The sequence below is a fragment of the Dendrobates tinctorius genome, unplaced genomic scaffold (genome assembly GCF_039654945.1).
Source record: "Dendrobates tinctorius isolate UK_male_01 unplaced genomic scaffold, ASM3965494v1 ptg000164l, whole genome shotgun sequence".
Classification (NCBI taxonomy): domain Eukaryota; kingdom Metazoa; phylum Chordata; class Amphibia; order Anura; family Dendrobatidae; genus Dendrobates; species Dendrobates tinctorius.
Genome location: NW_027361831.1, coordinates 3,814,948 through 3,831,599, shown reverse-complemented (window position 1 = coordinate 3,831,599; position 16,652 = coordinate 3,814,948). Strand labels below are relative to the sequence as shown.

Below are 16,652 nucleotides of genomic sequence, written 5' to 3'. Positions count from 1 at the left end.
AAAAAATGTTGTCAAACTCCTTATGGTTTGAGAAAACCCAAGATAGGTGTTTCACATTGTTGAAAGAGACTGTTTGTTCTGTGGGAAGGGGGTCCCAAACCTTGAAGCTGACAGTCTGATTTATGGCAAGAATCAGACTGTCCATCATGTCCCGCAATTTAGATCTTTGCTCGGAATCAAGGTCCAAAACTGACTCAGAGTGGAATTCAGATCCCGGAGCTGCATGAGGCCCAGGGGAGGTTGAGTGGGAGAGAGGCCACCCTGGAGGATGTGGGGAGGGACCCAGAGGAAGACGAATGAGATTGATTCCTCAACCTCGCATGCGATCTGCCATGAAATAGAGAACATGGCATGGATTTCAATTCGTCTCAGGGAACATTTGGAGTACTAGGGTTTCCTGCTGACGTGCAACAACCGAAACCAGGCTCTGGGAAGCCTTGGTTAGATCGGTGACAGACTTAGATATTGCGGCATCCGACTTGAGGGTGAGAGAGTGCTCTCTTCCTGGGAATTGGGGGGCTCCTAGGAGAGGTTTGCAATGTGGGAAGGCTGTAGTCAGGGAAGAGGGACAATTGCTGACCTGAGGGCAAATTTTTATGACAGGAGGAACAGGCAAAGTACAGAATTATGGGGGAATGAGCATGAGAGAATGTCCCTAGGGATAGACATAGGGTGTATCAGGGTAGAGCTGCTGAGGAGTGCTGAACCTGTGACCCAAATGATAGAGAGTCTACCAGTTCCGAGGAGTGCTGTGACAAGGAGTGAGGTCCCGAGGCAATCTTGGAGTGGCCGCAGGTGGAGAGCGATAGTTACCCAGGTGTGGAATGGTCAGCGTCTGGAGGGAAATTACGCCGAGCAGGGGTGAAGAGGCGGAGTCTGGGAACAAAGCGTGTGAGGAATCAACTTCAATGAAGGATAAGGGAGGTTCGGCTGTCGAGCAAGTGTATGCTGAGGGAAAGGAAGAGTGTGTAGCTGTGAAAAGTAAGCCTTGGGTAAGCATTCAGCTGGAAGAGGGGAACCAAGGTCATGGGAGGCCTACTATCGCAAAGGAAAGGAGGTGAGCCCTGCGCTATGGAAGGAATTGAGACCCAAAGGCAGGGAGTTAGATTAAGCTAGGAGCCTCCATATTGCCCTTTTATTTCTTTTACTTCTTTTGCTGCGAAGACCTGGAGGAGAGGTACCTGTCCTATCACAATCCAGACTCCTCCTTCGTAGTATGCCCCAGGTATGTCACTGGAAATGGTCCACCTTGCCACTGGCACAATCTCGCTATGGTGGACGACTGGGCTGGAGTTAGTTGACAAAGGAGTATCCTTATTGATGCCTCGAGACACTCTAGATGCATTGGGGGGTATGGTCCTACCACGTATACACGAGATGGTATGATGTGGATCATACCACCCTGTTCTCTCGGTCTCCAGGTGGGAAATCAGAGTGAGCTGTAACAATCTATTGCTAGTAGTCAAAAACTGAGTCTGAAAGAAAAAGGTAGAAAATTAATAACACATAGCGAGTCCCTAAGGTAGAGATGGATCTGAGAGCGCCTCTTGCTGACGAAACTAAAACTGATTAGTTTCGAGCCCATTGGTGGGTGTATCCTGCTAAAAAGAGCTATTTTTTCCTATTGTCAGGCTCCTAGTGTCAGCAACATACACCCCTGTTAGCGACAGGATCTCTTCCTTTATTTCCAATCCTCAGGTATCCTATATGTCTTAGGTACCCAAGCTATGAAGAATAAAACAACATGGCACACAAGCAATAGTCTCGTTTATTCTTGAATATGCTCATCTTTTATAGGAGTTAGATCAAAGAAAATAGGGACATGGCACAGTATCTTGGCAGAAATAGAACTTATACAATAATTTGTCAAACACATCCTGGGGCACAAGATGGATTACATGTAGGAATCTGGGGGAATTTCCTATATGTAGAGTTTACCCTGTACAATAGTTGAAATAAACAAGGAGGAATTTGGGCTGACATCTTATAACATCCTATATCAAAAGATAACCACAGAAAAAATAATCATGGTCCCTAGCAGATTCTAGGAAATGGGAGAGGACATCAGTCAACAAGAATGTGCAAGCAGACACAGATGAGAACCACACAGCCATAACCACATATGGGACAAAGGTTACTTTCTAAAAAGGTTATTTTTTCATATTTTAGGACAAAGCAGATTTTAACTATTTCTTTAACACTCCATAGTCTTCTGGGTCCTTTAATAAAGCGTAAGAGAAAAGGCTTCTACCCTGTATGGGTTCTCTGGTATATAACAAGATGTGATTTCTGGTTAAAATATTTCCCACATTCTGAACAGACATAAGCTTCTACCCTGTGTGAGTTCTCCGATGTCTAACAAAACTTGATTTCCGTACAAAACATTTTCCACATTCTGAACATAAAAAAGGCTTTTCTCCTTTGTGAGTTCTCTGGTGTGTAACATGATATGATTTATGTCCAAAACACTTTCCACATTCTGAACATGAATATGGCTTCTCCCCTGTGTGAGTTCTCTGGTGACTAACAAGAATCCATTTCCGGTTAAAACATTTTCCACATTCTGAACATGAATATGGCTTCTCCCCAGTATGAATTCTCTCATGTCTAACAAGTTCTGCCTTCCGGTTAAAATGTCTCCCACATTTGGAACAAGAAAATCTCTTCTCTGTGTGAATTTTTTGATGTTTAACAAAAGAGGTTTTGAGGGAAAAACTATTTCCATATTCTGAATGTGTAATTGGCTTCTTTGCTTTAAGAGCAGTTAGTTTTTTAATGCCTCTTTTCTGACTTTTATTTTTATTAGTAGTCTGTAATGAATCAGAAGATAGGAAAGGTTTCAAATGATCAGATGAAAGTTTTTTGCAGTGAAGGGATGATGGTATATCTGGAGTAATGGCATTCTCTTCAGTTGTATCCTGTGTGAGCTCAAGGTCATCTGATTTAAAAACTGAAGATGTCAGTTGTCCCTCTGATCTCCTGGTACAGTCATCTGCCAAAAATAATACCAATCAGTATTTTTGAATAAAATATCCTTGAAATTCATATTTTTGAACATTCCTACTCAAACTATCTATAGAAATGGGAAGTTATGTAGCAAAATTGAATTATTAGGGCAGCACGGTGGCTCAGTTGATAGCATTGCAGCACTGGGGTCCATGGTTCGAATCCCACCAAGGACAACATCTGCAAGGAGTTTTGTATGTTCTCCCCGTGTTTGCGTGGGTTTCCTCTCACATTCCAAAGACATACCGATAGGGAATTTAGATTGTGAGCCCCATCGGGGACAGTGATGATAATGTGTGTAAAGCGCTGCGGAATATGTTAGCGCTATATAAAAATAAAGATTATTATTATTCACTAAGACAATGACAGTTCACAGTCTAATAAAAGGCCTCAGCATGAACCAGGGGATCATGATGTTCAACAGTTTGTTCATTCTGCCTCCTAAATTTTTCAATAAAAAGCCACCAAAAAATGTTATGTAGGCGAAAGTCATACTAATAAAAACTTTTACTCATTCTGCAAAAAACAAGTCCCCATTCGGGTGTCACAACGCCTATAGATTAATTCACTGATGGTTACAATCTACAAAATGGAGTCACTTTATGGGGTTTTCTATTGTTCTAGCTTTCTGCCATTCTGTAGCATTTTGGCTTCGTTCAAATGGTGCGTCTCATCTCCTGCCCCGGCCACCAGTTACCACCATCATTCATTCTGCAGGCGGCACTGGTGATGGAGGAGACATTGGAACCAGAAACTCTGTGCGGCGCAGGCTATATCCAGCCACTAACAATAGGGTGGAGGGGTTCAGTACTACCATCCACTCTGGCAGTATGGGTGTGTGTGCAGTCCACCTTGAATAATCAGCTCTCTGCCAAATGGAAAGCACCACACTACTAAAGCTCGAATCATATTGCCGGAAGCTGCCATATACAGCCTTGCTCTCCTCTGGTTCAGTCCTCTGTGCTCAGCTCCTGGCTTGTGTATTTGATCCTGGCCTATTTACAGAATACTCATGTCTTCTAATTTTGTATTTTAGCTGCCCTCCTGATTCTCTCTAAAATCTAGGCTCCTGAAAGTAATTTCAAAAGCGATTTGTTACTCAAAAAATAGGTTTTATATATTTAATTGAACATAAAAAATTGTTGGTAAACTTGTAAATCTTTTATCATACTAAAAATAAATAAAGGAATGTTGAAAAAATAAAATGGGATGTTGAGAAAAAGCTGCCGACCTAAAGTAGAAATACGGTATATGTTATTTATTAGCTATTTTGTCAAGTATCACTATTTGTTTAAACAGCATACTTATTGAAAATTACAAATCTTTCTAATTTGGCAATTTTCAGGTATTTTCAAAAATAAACTGTTATGCTTGTGTAGCAACTCATTCTGGGAACTAGGTTATACACTAAAATCTGCCACTGACCCTGCCAGTTCTTGTACAGACTAGATATCCTGATTTAACAGTCCCTAGTGGTGCCTGCAGATGCGGAGGTAGCAATAACCACAGACTATGAGATGGCACCTCAGACCTCAACTGCCTAAATGGACATCAATTTGCTTCACTTTCCTCCTAAAGAACCGAAGGGCAGAGCAGAGTGTGAAGTACCTGCAAGAGCGAAGTGTGCTGAACAATGGAGAGATTCCAAAGTGAGTTTGCTCGATCTATTTGCCATTGTCAAGATTTTGGAGCCTCCCCAAATTTAAGAAAAAAACAAAAAGGCAGTTTTAAGTACATATACAGAACCTTACGCTACGTCCCTTGAGCTGCGTCCTGTCCCTAGGCTTATCAGAGCAGAATGGCTGCGCAACAGGCTCTGTTAGGGTACTCTGCACCAGGCTGTATTATGGCACTCTGCACCAGGATGTATTACGGGTACCCTGCACTAGGCTGTAATATGGGTACTCAGCACCAGGCTGTAATATGGGTACTCTGCGACAGGCTTGATTAGGTCAAAGTGCACATGGCTGCATTACGGCACTCTGTATCAGCCTGTATTATGGTACCATGCGCCAGGCTGTATTACGGCACCCTGCACCAGGCTTTATTACGGCATACTGCAACAGGCTCTATTATGGCATTCTGTATAAGGCTCAATGAGGGTACCAGGCTCAGAATGCAATGCAGGAGCGACCCATGATCCGGCAATTATATTGGTGGGGTCACGTGGTGCAATGGCCAATCACAGCCATGACAATATTTTGCATGGTTGTGATGGTTCCGGAAGTGCCCACATCCTGAAAGTTTGTAGATTGTTGAGAGACTGTAGGGCAGCCAAACTTTATTAGTCATCTGAGCCGAACAGTACCACAGACTTTCGGCAGTAGTTTGTGTTTGGAGTTCAGCACCAGACCATAGGCGTCCTGTATGAACCCCGGTATTTACAGTTTGGGTTCGCTCATCTCTAGTGATCACGTGATTGTGATATGGGCGGTTATGACAAGAGAATAAGCTGTGACTTCTCTGCATTTAGTGGTTACAACTCACCTGGGTGGTGGTTATCTATAGCAATCTCTTCTTTACACTTCTCACCATCCCTCACATATGTCTCTGTAGCATTAATATGGGTCAGATCTTCACCCTGAAACAAATATTGTAAAAGTCACAGACAGATGTAGAACTCACATCTATAATCAGCTCTAATCCTGCCATCTCCACCGTTCTCATTACACAAGTATAAAACATATAATACTGGTGGATAAAACAAGACTGAGCACAAGACCTTCACAGCCGTCTACACATCATAGGGGAGATCTCATGACACCTTCTCTCCATCTACCTGATGATCCTGAGGAACATGGGGATTTTCCGGTTTACAGTACTGTGGAAGAAGAGGACGGGGACATCTCTCTGGTGTTGTCCTCTTACTGGATTGATCTGGAAGAAACAAATACAGGGACTGAATTCATTCTTTACACACAGAAAATAATCATCTATGCGTATTCAGTCCCATTACCTGGCGATGTGAGGGGCTGGGGAACCTCCATCTCAACGTCTTTGTACAGATCTTTGTGTCCTTCTAAATACTTCCACTCCTCCATGGAGAAATAGGCAGCAACATCCTGACACCTTATAGGAACCTGACACATACAATGATACCGTCATCCCCCGATCCCTTCATAGTGTTACTATATAATGTCCCAGCATTTCCAGCAGTGTCACCTCTCCAGTCAGCAGCTCAATCATCTTGTAGGTGAGTTCTAGGATCTTCTGGTCATTGATATCCTCATGTATCACAGGGTGCGGTGGAGGCCCAGTGTTTGGGCTTAGGGGTCTTTCCCATCCCTCAGACACAGGGGCCTGACAGCGCTCACTAGAGGTCTTCTTCACTACTGTGTAATCCTGGTTATGGAGAGACACATTAATAAATCTGACTACAGACATTTCCAGAGTCCTCACCTCTCCAGTTCTGTCCATCTGTTATTCCCATAGATAAGAATGATGTGACGTCATCAGAATCTCTCACCTCTCCAGTAAGCCAAAAGAGGATCTCTAGGGTGAGGTGTAATATCCTCTCCGCCATCTTGTCCCTGTCCCTATCCATCCTGGATGGCTCAATCAGAAAAATTCTATTATATAAAAGATCTCCACTGAGAGGATTTGATATTGTAGGGACCTGAATGGGGAGAAGATGAACTGATGTAACATTATAAAAACAAAATCCATGTAATAATACAATTACTGGAGATAATAAGGGTAAACCTATCAGGAGATTAAACTTGTAGATGTTGTATTCTCTCTTTGTCTCGCATGGGATTTTAAAGGAAGACAAGATCATAGGAGAATTGCTACCAATAGTTTCAAAATTCATATACAGAAAGGCAAAAAATCTGGGGAACTTAATAGCACCATCAGTACCTATGTCCAATTTACGTAAGATATCCTCACTTGGTCCCCTTGGATACAAACCCGGCTCTTACCCATGCTGTAGAATTTGTAAATCGTTAAAAGTAGAGATGCTAACCATACCTAATGGAAATGAAATATTAAATATTTGTGATTTCATCACTTGCAATATATCAGGGGTCATCTATTCAATAAGATGCCCCTGTGATAAATTATATATAGGGCGTACAAAACGGCCATTGAGGGTCTGGGTTAATGAACATCTTAGAAATATTAAAAATAAATTTTTATGACACCCTTTGTCCAAGCATTGCTGCGAGTATCATGGGGATCATCTATGGGGACGATTATTATGGGTCTCCATATTGTGCGGAGAAATTGGAGAAAGGGGGACTATATTAAACAGATGTCCCGTATGGAGAGTCAATGGATTTTCAATTTGGATTGCCTCGTGCCAAAGGGGTTAAATTGCGAGGTCGAGTTATTTGCATTCAATTAAGAGTAGTGCTGGAAGTTACAGTTGTGGCCAAAAGTATTGACACCCCTGCAATTCTGTCAGATAATACTCAGTTTCTTCCTGAAAATGATTGCAAACACAAATTCTTTGGTATTATTATCTTCATTTAATTTGTCTTAAATGAAAAAACAAAAAAAGAATTATCCTAAAGCCAAATTGGATATAATTCCACACCAAACATAAAAAAGAGGGTGGACAAAAGTATTGGCACTGTTCGAAAAATCATGTGATGCTTCTCTAATTTGTGTAATTAACAGCACCTGTAACTTACCTGTGGCACCTAACAGGTGTTGGCAATAACTAAATCACACTTGCAGCCAGTTGACATGGATTAAAGTTGACTCAACCTCTGTCCTGTGTCCTTGTGTGTACCACATTGAGCATGGAGAAAAGAAAGAAGACCAAAGATCTGTCTGAGGACTTGAGAAACCAAATTGTGAGGAAGCATGAGCAATCTCAAGGCTACAAGTCCATCTCCAAAGACCTGAATGTTCCGGTGTCTACCGTGCGCAGTGTCATCAAGAAGTTTAAAGCCCATGGCACTGTGGCTAACCTCCCTAGATGTGGACGGAAAAGAAAAATTGACAAGAGATTTCAACGCAAGATTGTGCGGATGTTGGATAAAGAACCTCGACTAATATCCCAACAAGTTCAAACTGCCCTGCAGTCCGAGATTTCAAGAGTGTCAACTCGTACTATCCATCGGCGTCTGAATGAAAAGGGACTGTATGGTAGGAGACCCAGGAAGACCCCACTTCTTTCCCCGAGACATAAAAAAGCCAGGCTCGAGTTTGCCAAAACTTACCTGAAAAAGCCTAAAATGTTTTGGAAGAATGCTCTCTGGTCAGATGAGACAAAAGTAGAGCTTTTTGGACAAAGTCATCAACATAGAGTTTACAGGAGAAAAAAAAGAGACATTCAAAGAAAAAAACACGGTCCCTACAGTCAAACATGGCGGAGGTTCCCTGATGTTTTGGGGTTGCTTTGCTGCCTCTGGCACTGGACTGCTTGACCATGTGCATGGCATTATGAAGTCTGAAGACTACCAACAAATTTTGCAGCATAATGTAGGGCCCAGTGTGAGAAAGTTGGGTCTCCATCAGAGGTCATGGGTCTTCCAGCAGGACAATGACCCAAAACACACTTCAAAAAGCACTAGAAAATGGTTTGAGAGAAAGCACTGTAGACTTCTAAGGTGGCCAGCAATGAGTCCAGACCTGAATCCCATAGAACACCTGTGGAGAGATCTAAATATGGCAGTTTGGAGAAGGCACCCTTCTAATATCAGGGACCTGGAGCAGTTTGCCAAAGAAGAATGGTCTAAAATTCCAGCAGAGCATTGTAAGAAACTCATTGATGTTTACTGGAAGTGGTTGGTCGCAGTTATTTTGGTTAAAGTTTGTGCAACCAAGTATTAGGCTGAGGGTGCCAATACTTTTGTCTGGCCTATTTTTGGAGTTTTGTGTGAAATGATCAATGTTTTGCTTTTTGCTTCATTCTCTTTTGTGTTTTTTCATTTAAGACAAATTAAATGAAGATAATAATACCAAAGAATTTGTGTTTGCAATCATTTTCAGGAAGAAACTGAGTATTATCTGACAAAATTGCAGGGGTGTTAATACTTTTGGCCACAACTGTATTTAAGGTGACTAATTTCTCCATTGGACAATCCCTATGAAGAAAACTGGGCTTTTTATGAAACTAGTCAGAGAGGAATTGGTTTACTGCGCTCCCTGTAATTCATGACGTGACGCCGCAGCCACTCATCGTGCACAGTACACGCTAGTGCATCGTTGGAACAGAGTGAACGTGTAGTGCCTGTCACACGCCGTGGCAGCACTCCAGAAGATTCGTGGCACAAACCCACGTTTCATGTGTGAAGCACTTTATGCTCAATATCTAGACTTACAGCGATCATCGCTAACTGGCATATAGGAGTCCAGACAATCAACTCTAGAAACCAACTTGTCACGATCCCACCGCTGACACCGATATGTCACAGACAGGGGGATGTGACCTTTGGCTGCACACGGCTATCACAGACACAGGGGGGCTTATCTTAGTTATCCCACTGCTGGCACTATGTGATAAGAAAACAGCAAGCTAGTCTTGCCCTAACAATTTACCGTAGGGGGGTTTATTTTAGTTACCCCACCACTGCTACAATATGTTACAAGCTGTCAGGATTTATGGATATTCCACTTTCCCAGTTCCACTTTGGAACTTGCAGCTCTCCGGTGCCCCCCTTACCCTCAGGTTAGTCAGGGAACTACACCTAGGATAATTGGTCGCTGGATGGCCAGCTCACTGTGGACTGGCTGGTAGGCGCGCTACAGCGAGGGAATTATCAATGCTCTGGCCGCAGCCACACAAAAGCTTATAAAACCCCTTCCATCACTGACAGCTAGCCCAACCAGCCAAAACACTTTGCTGCCATCAGCTTCAGATTTCTCCAATTAATATTTAAAATTAATAGAGGGGTTCGAAGCAAACCCGAATCAGTAGCGTAATTAGCTTATAGGCGCATGAATTTGTCACAGAGCATAGAGGCAGAACTAATAAATTTTATAGTTTATTCCCAAAAGATGGTGTGTTTACAGAAGATAAAAAGGTTTTACAAAATGAGAAAATAATATATGTACAATGCAATTAAAAATAAAACAGGGTTAAAGAAGAAAACACTCACATGGTACTTAGATCATACCGGCGAATCAGGCAGAACCATGCTGGGGGGGAGGAGCCAGATGTCCCAATACATTTGAGATCCTATTCGCATTGCATCTCAGGCTAGAGTGAATAGGGGGTTAGGGGACAATACCTTATAACTTTGGGCTGGTGACATCACCAAAGGGGCGATCTGGTGACCGACCTCCTCCCTGCTCTTACAGTTGCAATATGACTGAAAATGTTATCATAACCATAACTCACAGAGGGTACCTCGTGTAGAAACACACAAAGCATCATCTTTTCCAGCCTGTCGCTGGCATTAATTCAAGATCAGACACAGACTAGTTATTTCACATGGTTCAGGAGAAATCCATTTCTCTGATTCCGTGGTTGCTAAAAATTAGCAAGAACCATTGTGGTGGAGCCTGATCGGAGTACATCCCAATGTGAAATTTTCATATTTCTGTCGAAATCTGCCAGCTTTTTATGACCAAATGATGAGATTCTCATTATCTGTCTATGAGAGTAGCGAAATACATGCTGCAGGGACAAAGGGACCCCTTGCCGTAAGACAGGAAGCCAATGACTAGCAATTCAGGTTACACTGGTTGTGTGTGAGTTAGTCAAAATTCGCAGGCAAAGGGAAAGGGAAGGGGGGTCGAATCCCTCACAGCTGGACATAGCAGAGTTCAGTGTGAGAATAGCAGAGACTTGACTGTTCCAGAATATGTGATCATCAGGGGAATCTTATGTCATATCTTATTATCGTTACACAACTTAAGGAAATAATTACCTATTTGGGAGTCATTTATTTTAGCCTTGTAAACTTTTTAACTGTATTACTGGATTGGGGAGTTCATTTTTGTACAAACTTTTTATTGATTTTCATTTATTTATCTACTAGAGGTGTGCCCGATGCTATCGCATCGGGAGGGAAGTGTGTGTGGGGTGTGTGTGTGAGTATGTGTGTGTGTGTGAGTACATGTGTGTGCATCTCGCAGCTGCCTGCCCACCCACCTCTGTGCAGTCACAGCAAGCAGGAAAGAGGGTGATTTGCGGCCTGTGCTGGAGATGTGAGTACATGTGTGTGTATGTGAGTACATGTGTGTGTATATGTGAGTACGTGTGTGTATATGTGCGTACATGTGTGTGTGTGAGTACATGTGTGTGTGAGTACGTGTATGTGTGTGAGTACGTGTATGTGAGTGTGTGTGTGTGTATGTGGTACGTGTGTGTAGGTGTGAGTACGTGTGTGTATGAGTACGTGTGTATGTGAATACGTGTGTGTGTGTATGTGAGTACGCGTGTGTGTGTATATGTGAGTACGTGTGTGTGTATATGTGAGTATGTGTGTGTATATGTGAGTACGTGTGTGTGTATGTGAGTATGTGTGTATATGTGAGTACGTGTGTGTATGTGAGTATGTGTATGTGAGTACGTGTGTGTGTCTGAGTACGTGTGTGTGCATGTATGTGTGTGTATATATGAGTACGTGTATGTGTGTGAATGTGAGTACGTGTGTGTGTATGTGAGTATGTGTGTGTATGTATATGTGAGTACGTGTATGTGAGTACGTGTGTGTGTATATGTGTGAGTACGTGTATGTGTATATGTGAGTACGTGAGTGTGTATGTGAGTACGTGTGTGTGTATATGTGAGTATGTGTGAATGTATATGTGAGTACGTGTGTGTGTATGTGAGTACGTGTGTATGTATATGTGAGAACGTGTGTGTGTGAGTATGTGTGTGTGTATATGTGAGTACGTGTGTGTGTGTATATGTGAGTATGTGTGTGTGTGTGTATGTGAGTATGTGTGTGTCTATGTGAGTGTGTGTATATGTGATTAGGGGTGTGTGTATATGTGAGTACGTGTGTGTATGTGAGTATGTGTGTGTATATGTGAGTACGTGTGTGTGTGTATGTGTGTATGTGAGTACGCATGTGTGTATATGTGAATGTGTGTGTATATGTGAGTATGTGTGTGTGTATATGTGATTACTGGTGTGTGTATATGTGAGTACGTGTGTGTCTGTGAGTACGTGTGTGTGCATGTGTGTGTATGTGAGTACGTGTGTGTATGTGAGTATGTGTGTGTATGTATATGTATATGTGAGTACGTGTGTGTATATGTGTGAGTACGTGTGTGTATATGTGAGTACGTGAGTGTGTATGTGAGTTCGTGTGTATATGTGAGTATGTGTGAATGTATATGTGAGTACGTGTGTGTGTATATGTGAGTACGTGTGTATGTATATGTGAGAACGTGTGTGTGTGAGTATGTGTGTGTATGTGAGTACATGTGTGTGTATATGTGAGTACGTGTGTAAAAGTGAGTACGTGTGTGTGTATATGTGAGTACGTGTGTGTATGTGATTGGGGGTGTGTGTGTATATGTGAGTATGTGTGTGTGAGTACGTGTGTGTATGTGTACATGTGTGTATGTGAGTACATGTATGTATATGTGAGTACGTGTGTGTGTGTATGTGAGTGTGTGTATGTGGTACGTGTGTGTAGGTGTGAGTACGTGTGTGTATGAGTACGTGTGTATGTGAGTACGTGTGTGTGTATGTGAGTACGCGTGTGTGTGTATATGTGAGTACGTGTGTGTGTATATGTGAGTATGTGTGTGTATATGTGAGTACGTGTGTGTGTATGTGAGTATGTGTATGTGAGTATGTGTGTATATGTGAGTACGTGTGTGTATGTGAGTACGTGTGTGTGTCTGAGTACGTGTGTGTGCATGTATGTGTGTGTATATATGAGTACGTGTATGTGTGTGAATGTGAGTACGTGTGTGTGTATGTGAGTATGTGTGTGTATGTATATGTGAGTACGTGTATGTGAGTACGTGTGTGTGTATATGTGTGAGTACGTGTATGTGTATATGTGAGTACGTGAGTGTGTATGTGAGTACGTGTGTGTGTATATGTGAGTATGTGTGAATGTATATGTGAGTACGTGTGTGTGTATGTGAGTACGTGTGTATGTATATGTGAGAACGTGTGTGTGTGAGTATGTGTGTGTGTATATGTGAGTATGTGTGTGTCTATGTGAGTGTGTGTATATGTGATTAGGGGTGTGTGTATATGTGAGTACGTGTGTGTGTATGTGTGTGTATATGTGAGTACGTGTGTGTGTGTGTATGTGTGTATGTGAGTACGCATGTGTGTATATGTGAATGTGTGTGTATATGTGAGTATGTGTGTGTGTATATGTGATTACTGGTGTGTGTATATGTGAGTACGTGTGTGTGTCTGTGAGTACGTGTGTGTGCATGTGTGTGTGTATGTGAGTACGTGTGTGTGTGTATGTGAGTATGTGTGTGTATGTATATGTATATGTGAGTACGTGTGTGTATATGTGTGAGTACGTGTGTGTATATGTGAGTACGTGAGTGTGTATGTGAGTTCGTGTGTATATGTGAGTACGTGTGTATGTATATGTGAGAACGTGTGTGTGTGTGAGTATGTGTGTGTATGTGAGTACATGTGTGTGTATATGTGAGTACGTGTGTAAAAGTGAGTACGTGTGTGTGTATATGTGAGTACGTGTGTGTGTATGTGAGTGGGGGTGTGTGTATGTGAGTACGTGTGTGTGTATATGTGAGTATGTGTGTGTGAGTACGTGTGTGTATGTGTACATGTGTGTATGTGAGTACATGTATGTATATGTGAGTACGTGTGTGTGTATGTGAGTCTGTGTGTATGTGGTACGTGTGTGTAGGTGTGAGTACGTGTGTGTATGAGTACGTGTGTATGTGAGTACGTGTGTGTATGTGAGTACGCGTGTGTGTGTATATGTGAGTACGTGTGTGTGTATATGTGAGTATGTGTGTGTATATGTGAGTACGTGTGTGTGTATGTGAGTATGTGTATGTGAGTATGTGTGTATATGTGAGTACGTGTGTGTATGTGAGTATGTGTATGTGAGTACGTGTGTGTGTCTGAGTACGTGTGTGTGCATGTATGTGTGTGTATATATGAGTACGTGTATGTGTGTGAATGTGAGTACGTGTGTGTGTATGTGAGTATGTGTGTGTATGTATATGTGAGTACGTGTATGTGAGTACGTGTGTGTGTATATGTGTGAGTACGTGTATGTGTATATGTGAGTACGTGAGTGTGTATGTATGTGTGTGTATATGTGAGTATGTGTGAATGTATATGTGAGTACGTGTGTGTGTATATGTGAGTACGTGTGTGTGTGTGTATATGTGAGTACATGTGTGTATATGTGAGTATGTGTGTGTATGAGTACGTGTGTGTGTATGTGAGTACTATGAGTACGTGTGTGTGTATGTGAGTACGTGTGTGCATGTGAGTACGTGTGTGTGTATGTGAGTATGTGTGTGTATGTGAGTACGTGTGTGTGTATGTGAGTGTGTGTGAGTACGTGTGTGTGTGTGTGAGTACGCGTGTGTGTATGTGAGTATGTGTGTATGTGAGTATGTGTGTGTGTGTGTATGTGAGTACGCATGTGTGTATGTGAGTACGCGTATGTGTGTATGTGAGTACGCGTATGTGTATGTGAGTACGCGTGTGTGTATGTGAGTACGCGTGTGTATGTACGTGTATATGTGAGTACATGTTTGTGTGTGTGTGTGTGAGTACGTGTGTGTGTATACAGTGCCTACAAGTAGTATTCAACCCCCTGCAGATTTAGCAGGTTTACAAATTCGGAATTAACTTGGCATTGTGACATTTGGACTGTAGATCAACCTGGAAGTGTGAAATGCACTGCAGCAAAAAAGAATGTTATTTCTTTGTTTAATTTTTTTTTAAATTGTGAAAAGTTTATTCAGAGGGTCATTTATTATTCAACCCCTCAAACCACCAGAATTCTGTTTGGTTCCCCTAAAGTATTAAGAAGTATTTCAGGCACAAAGAACAATGAGCTTCACATGTTTGGATTAATTATCTCTTTTTCCAGCCTTTTCTGACTATTTAAGACCCTCCCCAAACTTGTGAACAGCACTCATACATGGTCAACATGGGAAAGACAAAGGAGCATTCCAAGGCCATCAGAGACAAGATCGTGGAGGGTCAAAAGGCTGGCAAGGGGTACAAAACCCTTTCCAAGGAGTTGGGCCTACCTGTCTCCACTGTTGGGAGCATCATCCGGAAGTGGAAGGCTTATGGAACTACTGTTAGCCTTCCACGGCCTGGACCGCCTTTGAAAGTTTCCTCCCGTGCCGAGGCCAGGCTTATCCGAAGAGTCAAGGCTAACCCAAGGACAACAAGGAAGGAGCTCCGGGAAGATCTCATGGCAGTGGGGACATTGGTTTCAGTCAATACCATAAGTAACGTACTCCACCGCAATGGTCTCCGTTCCAGACGAGCCCGTAAGGTACCTTTACTTCCAAAGCGTCATGTCAAGGCTCGTCTACAGTTTGCTCATGATCACTTGGAGGACTCTGAGACAGACTGGTTCAAGGTTCTCTGGTCTGATGAGACCAAGATCGAGATCTTTGGTGCCAACCACACACGTGACGTTTGGAGACTGGATGGCACTGCATACGACCCCAAGAATACCATCCCTACAGTCAAGCATGGTGGTGGCAGCATCATGCTGTGGGGCTGTTTCTCAGCCAAGGGGCCTGGCCATCTGGTCCGCATCCATGGGAAGATGGATAGCACGGCCTACCTGGAGATTTTGGCCAAGAACCTCCGCTCCTCCATCAAGGATCTTAAGATGGGTCGTCATTTCATCTTCCAACAAGACAACGACCCAAAGCACACAGCCAAGAAAACCAAGGCCTGGTTCAAGAGGCAAAAAATCAAGGTGTTGGAGTGGCCTAGTCAGTCTCCTGACCTTAACCCAATTGAAAACTTGTGGAAGGAGCTCAAGATTAAAGTCCACATGAGACACCCAAAGAACCTAGATAACTTGGAGAAGATCTGCATGGAGGAGTGGGCCAAGATAACTCCAGAGACCTGTGCCGGCCTGATCAGGTCTTATAAAAGACGATTATTAGCTGTAATTACAAACAAGGGTTATTCCACAAAATATTAAACCTAGGGGTTGAATAATAATTGACCCACACTTTTATGTTTAAAATTTATTAAAATTTAACTGAGCAACATAACTTTTTGGTTTGTAAGATTTATGCATCTGTTAATAAATCCTGCTCTTGCGTGAAGTTTGAAGGCTCTAACTTATTGGCATCTTATCAAACCTGCTAAATCTGCAGGGGGTTGAATACTACTTGTAGGCACTGTATGTGAGTACGTGTGTGTGTATATGTGAGTACATGTGTGTGTATATGTGAGTATGTGTGTGTATATGTGAGTATGTGTATGTATGTGAGCACGTGTGTGTGTATATGCAAGTCCGTGGGGGTGTGTGCGTATGTAAGTCCGTGTATGTGTATATGTGAGTATGTGTGTGTGTGAGTACGTGTGTGTGTATGTGAGTACTATGAGTACGTGTGTGTGTGTATGTGAGTACGTGTGTGTATATGTGAGTACGTGTGTGTGTACACTGTGTTCCAAATTATTATGCAAAAAATATTTCCTCATATTTTCTCTAAATTACCTATATGAATTGCAGTCATTGTTATTTTCCAGTCATCTAATATTCTAGTATAATTGCAATGTTTTTGAACAAACTGCCTAT

General features: G+C 42.4%; 1 protein-coding gene across 1 annotated transcript in view; it reads right to left on the bottom strand.

The window, feature by feature from the left end:
* Positions 1-16,652, bottom strand: part of LOC141052917 (uncharacterized) — a 190,565-nt gene that overhangs the window by 108,975 nt on the left and 64,938 nt on the right. The window contains 4 exon segments of the mRNA XM_073550242.1: positions 5,747-5,883; positions 5,963-6,086; positions 6,169-6,348; positions 6,473-6,622. Of these exon segments, the coding sequence (XP_073406343.1) occupies positions 5,747-5,883; positions 5,963-6,086; positions 6,169-6,348; positions 6,473-6,622 (591 nt within the window).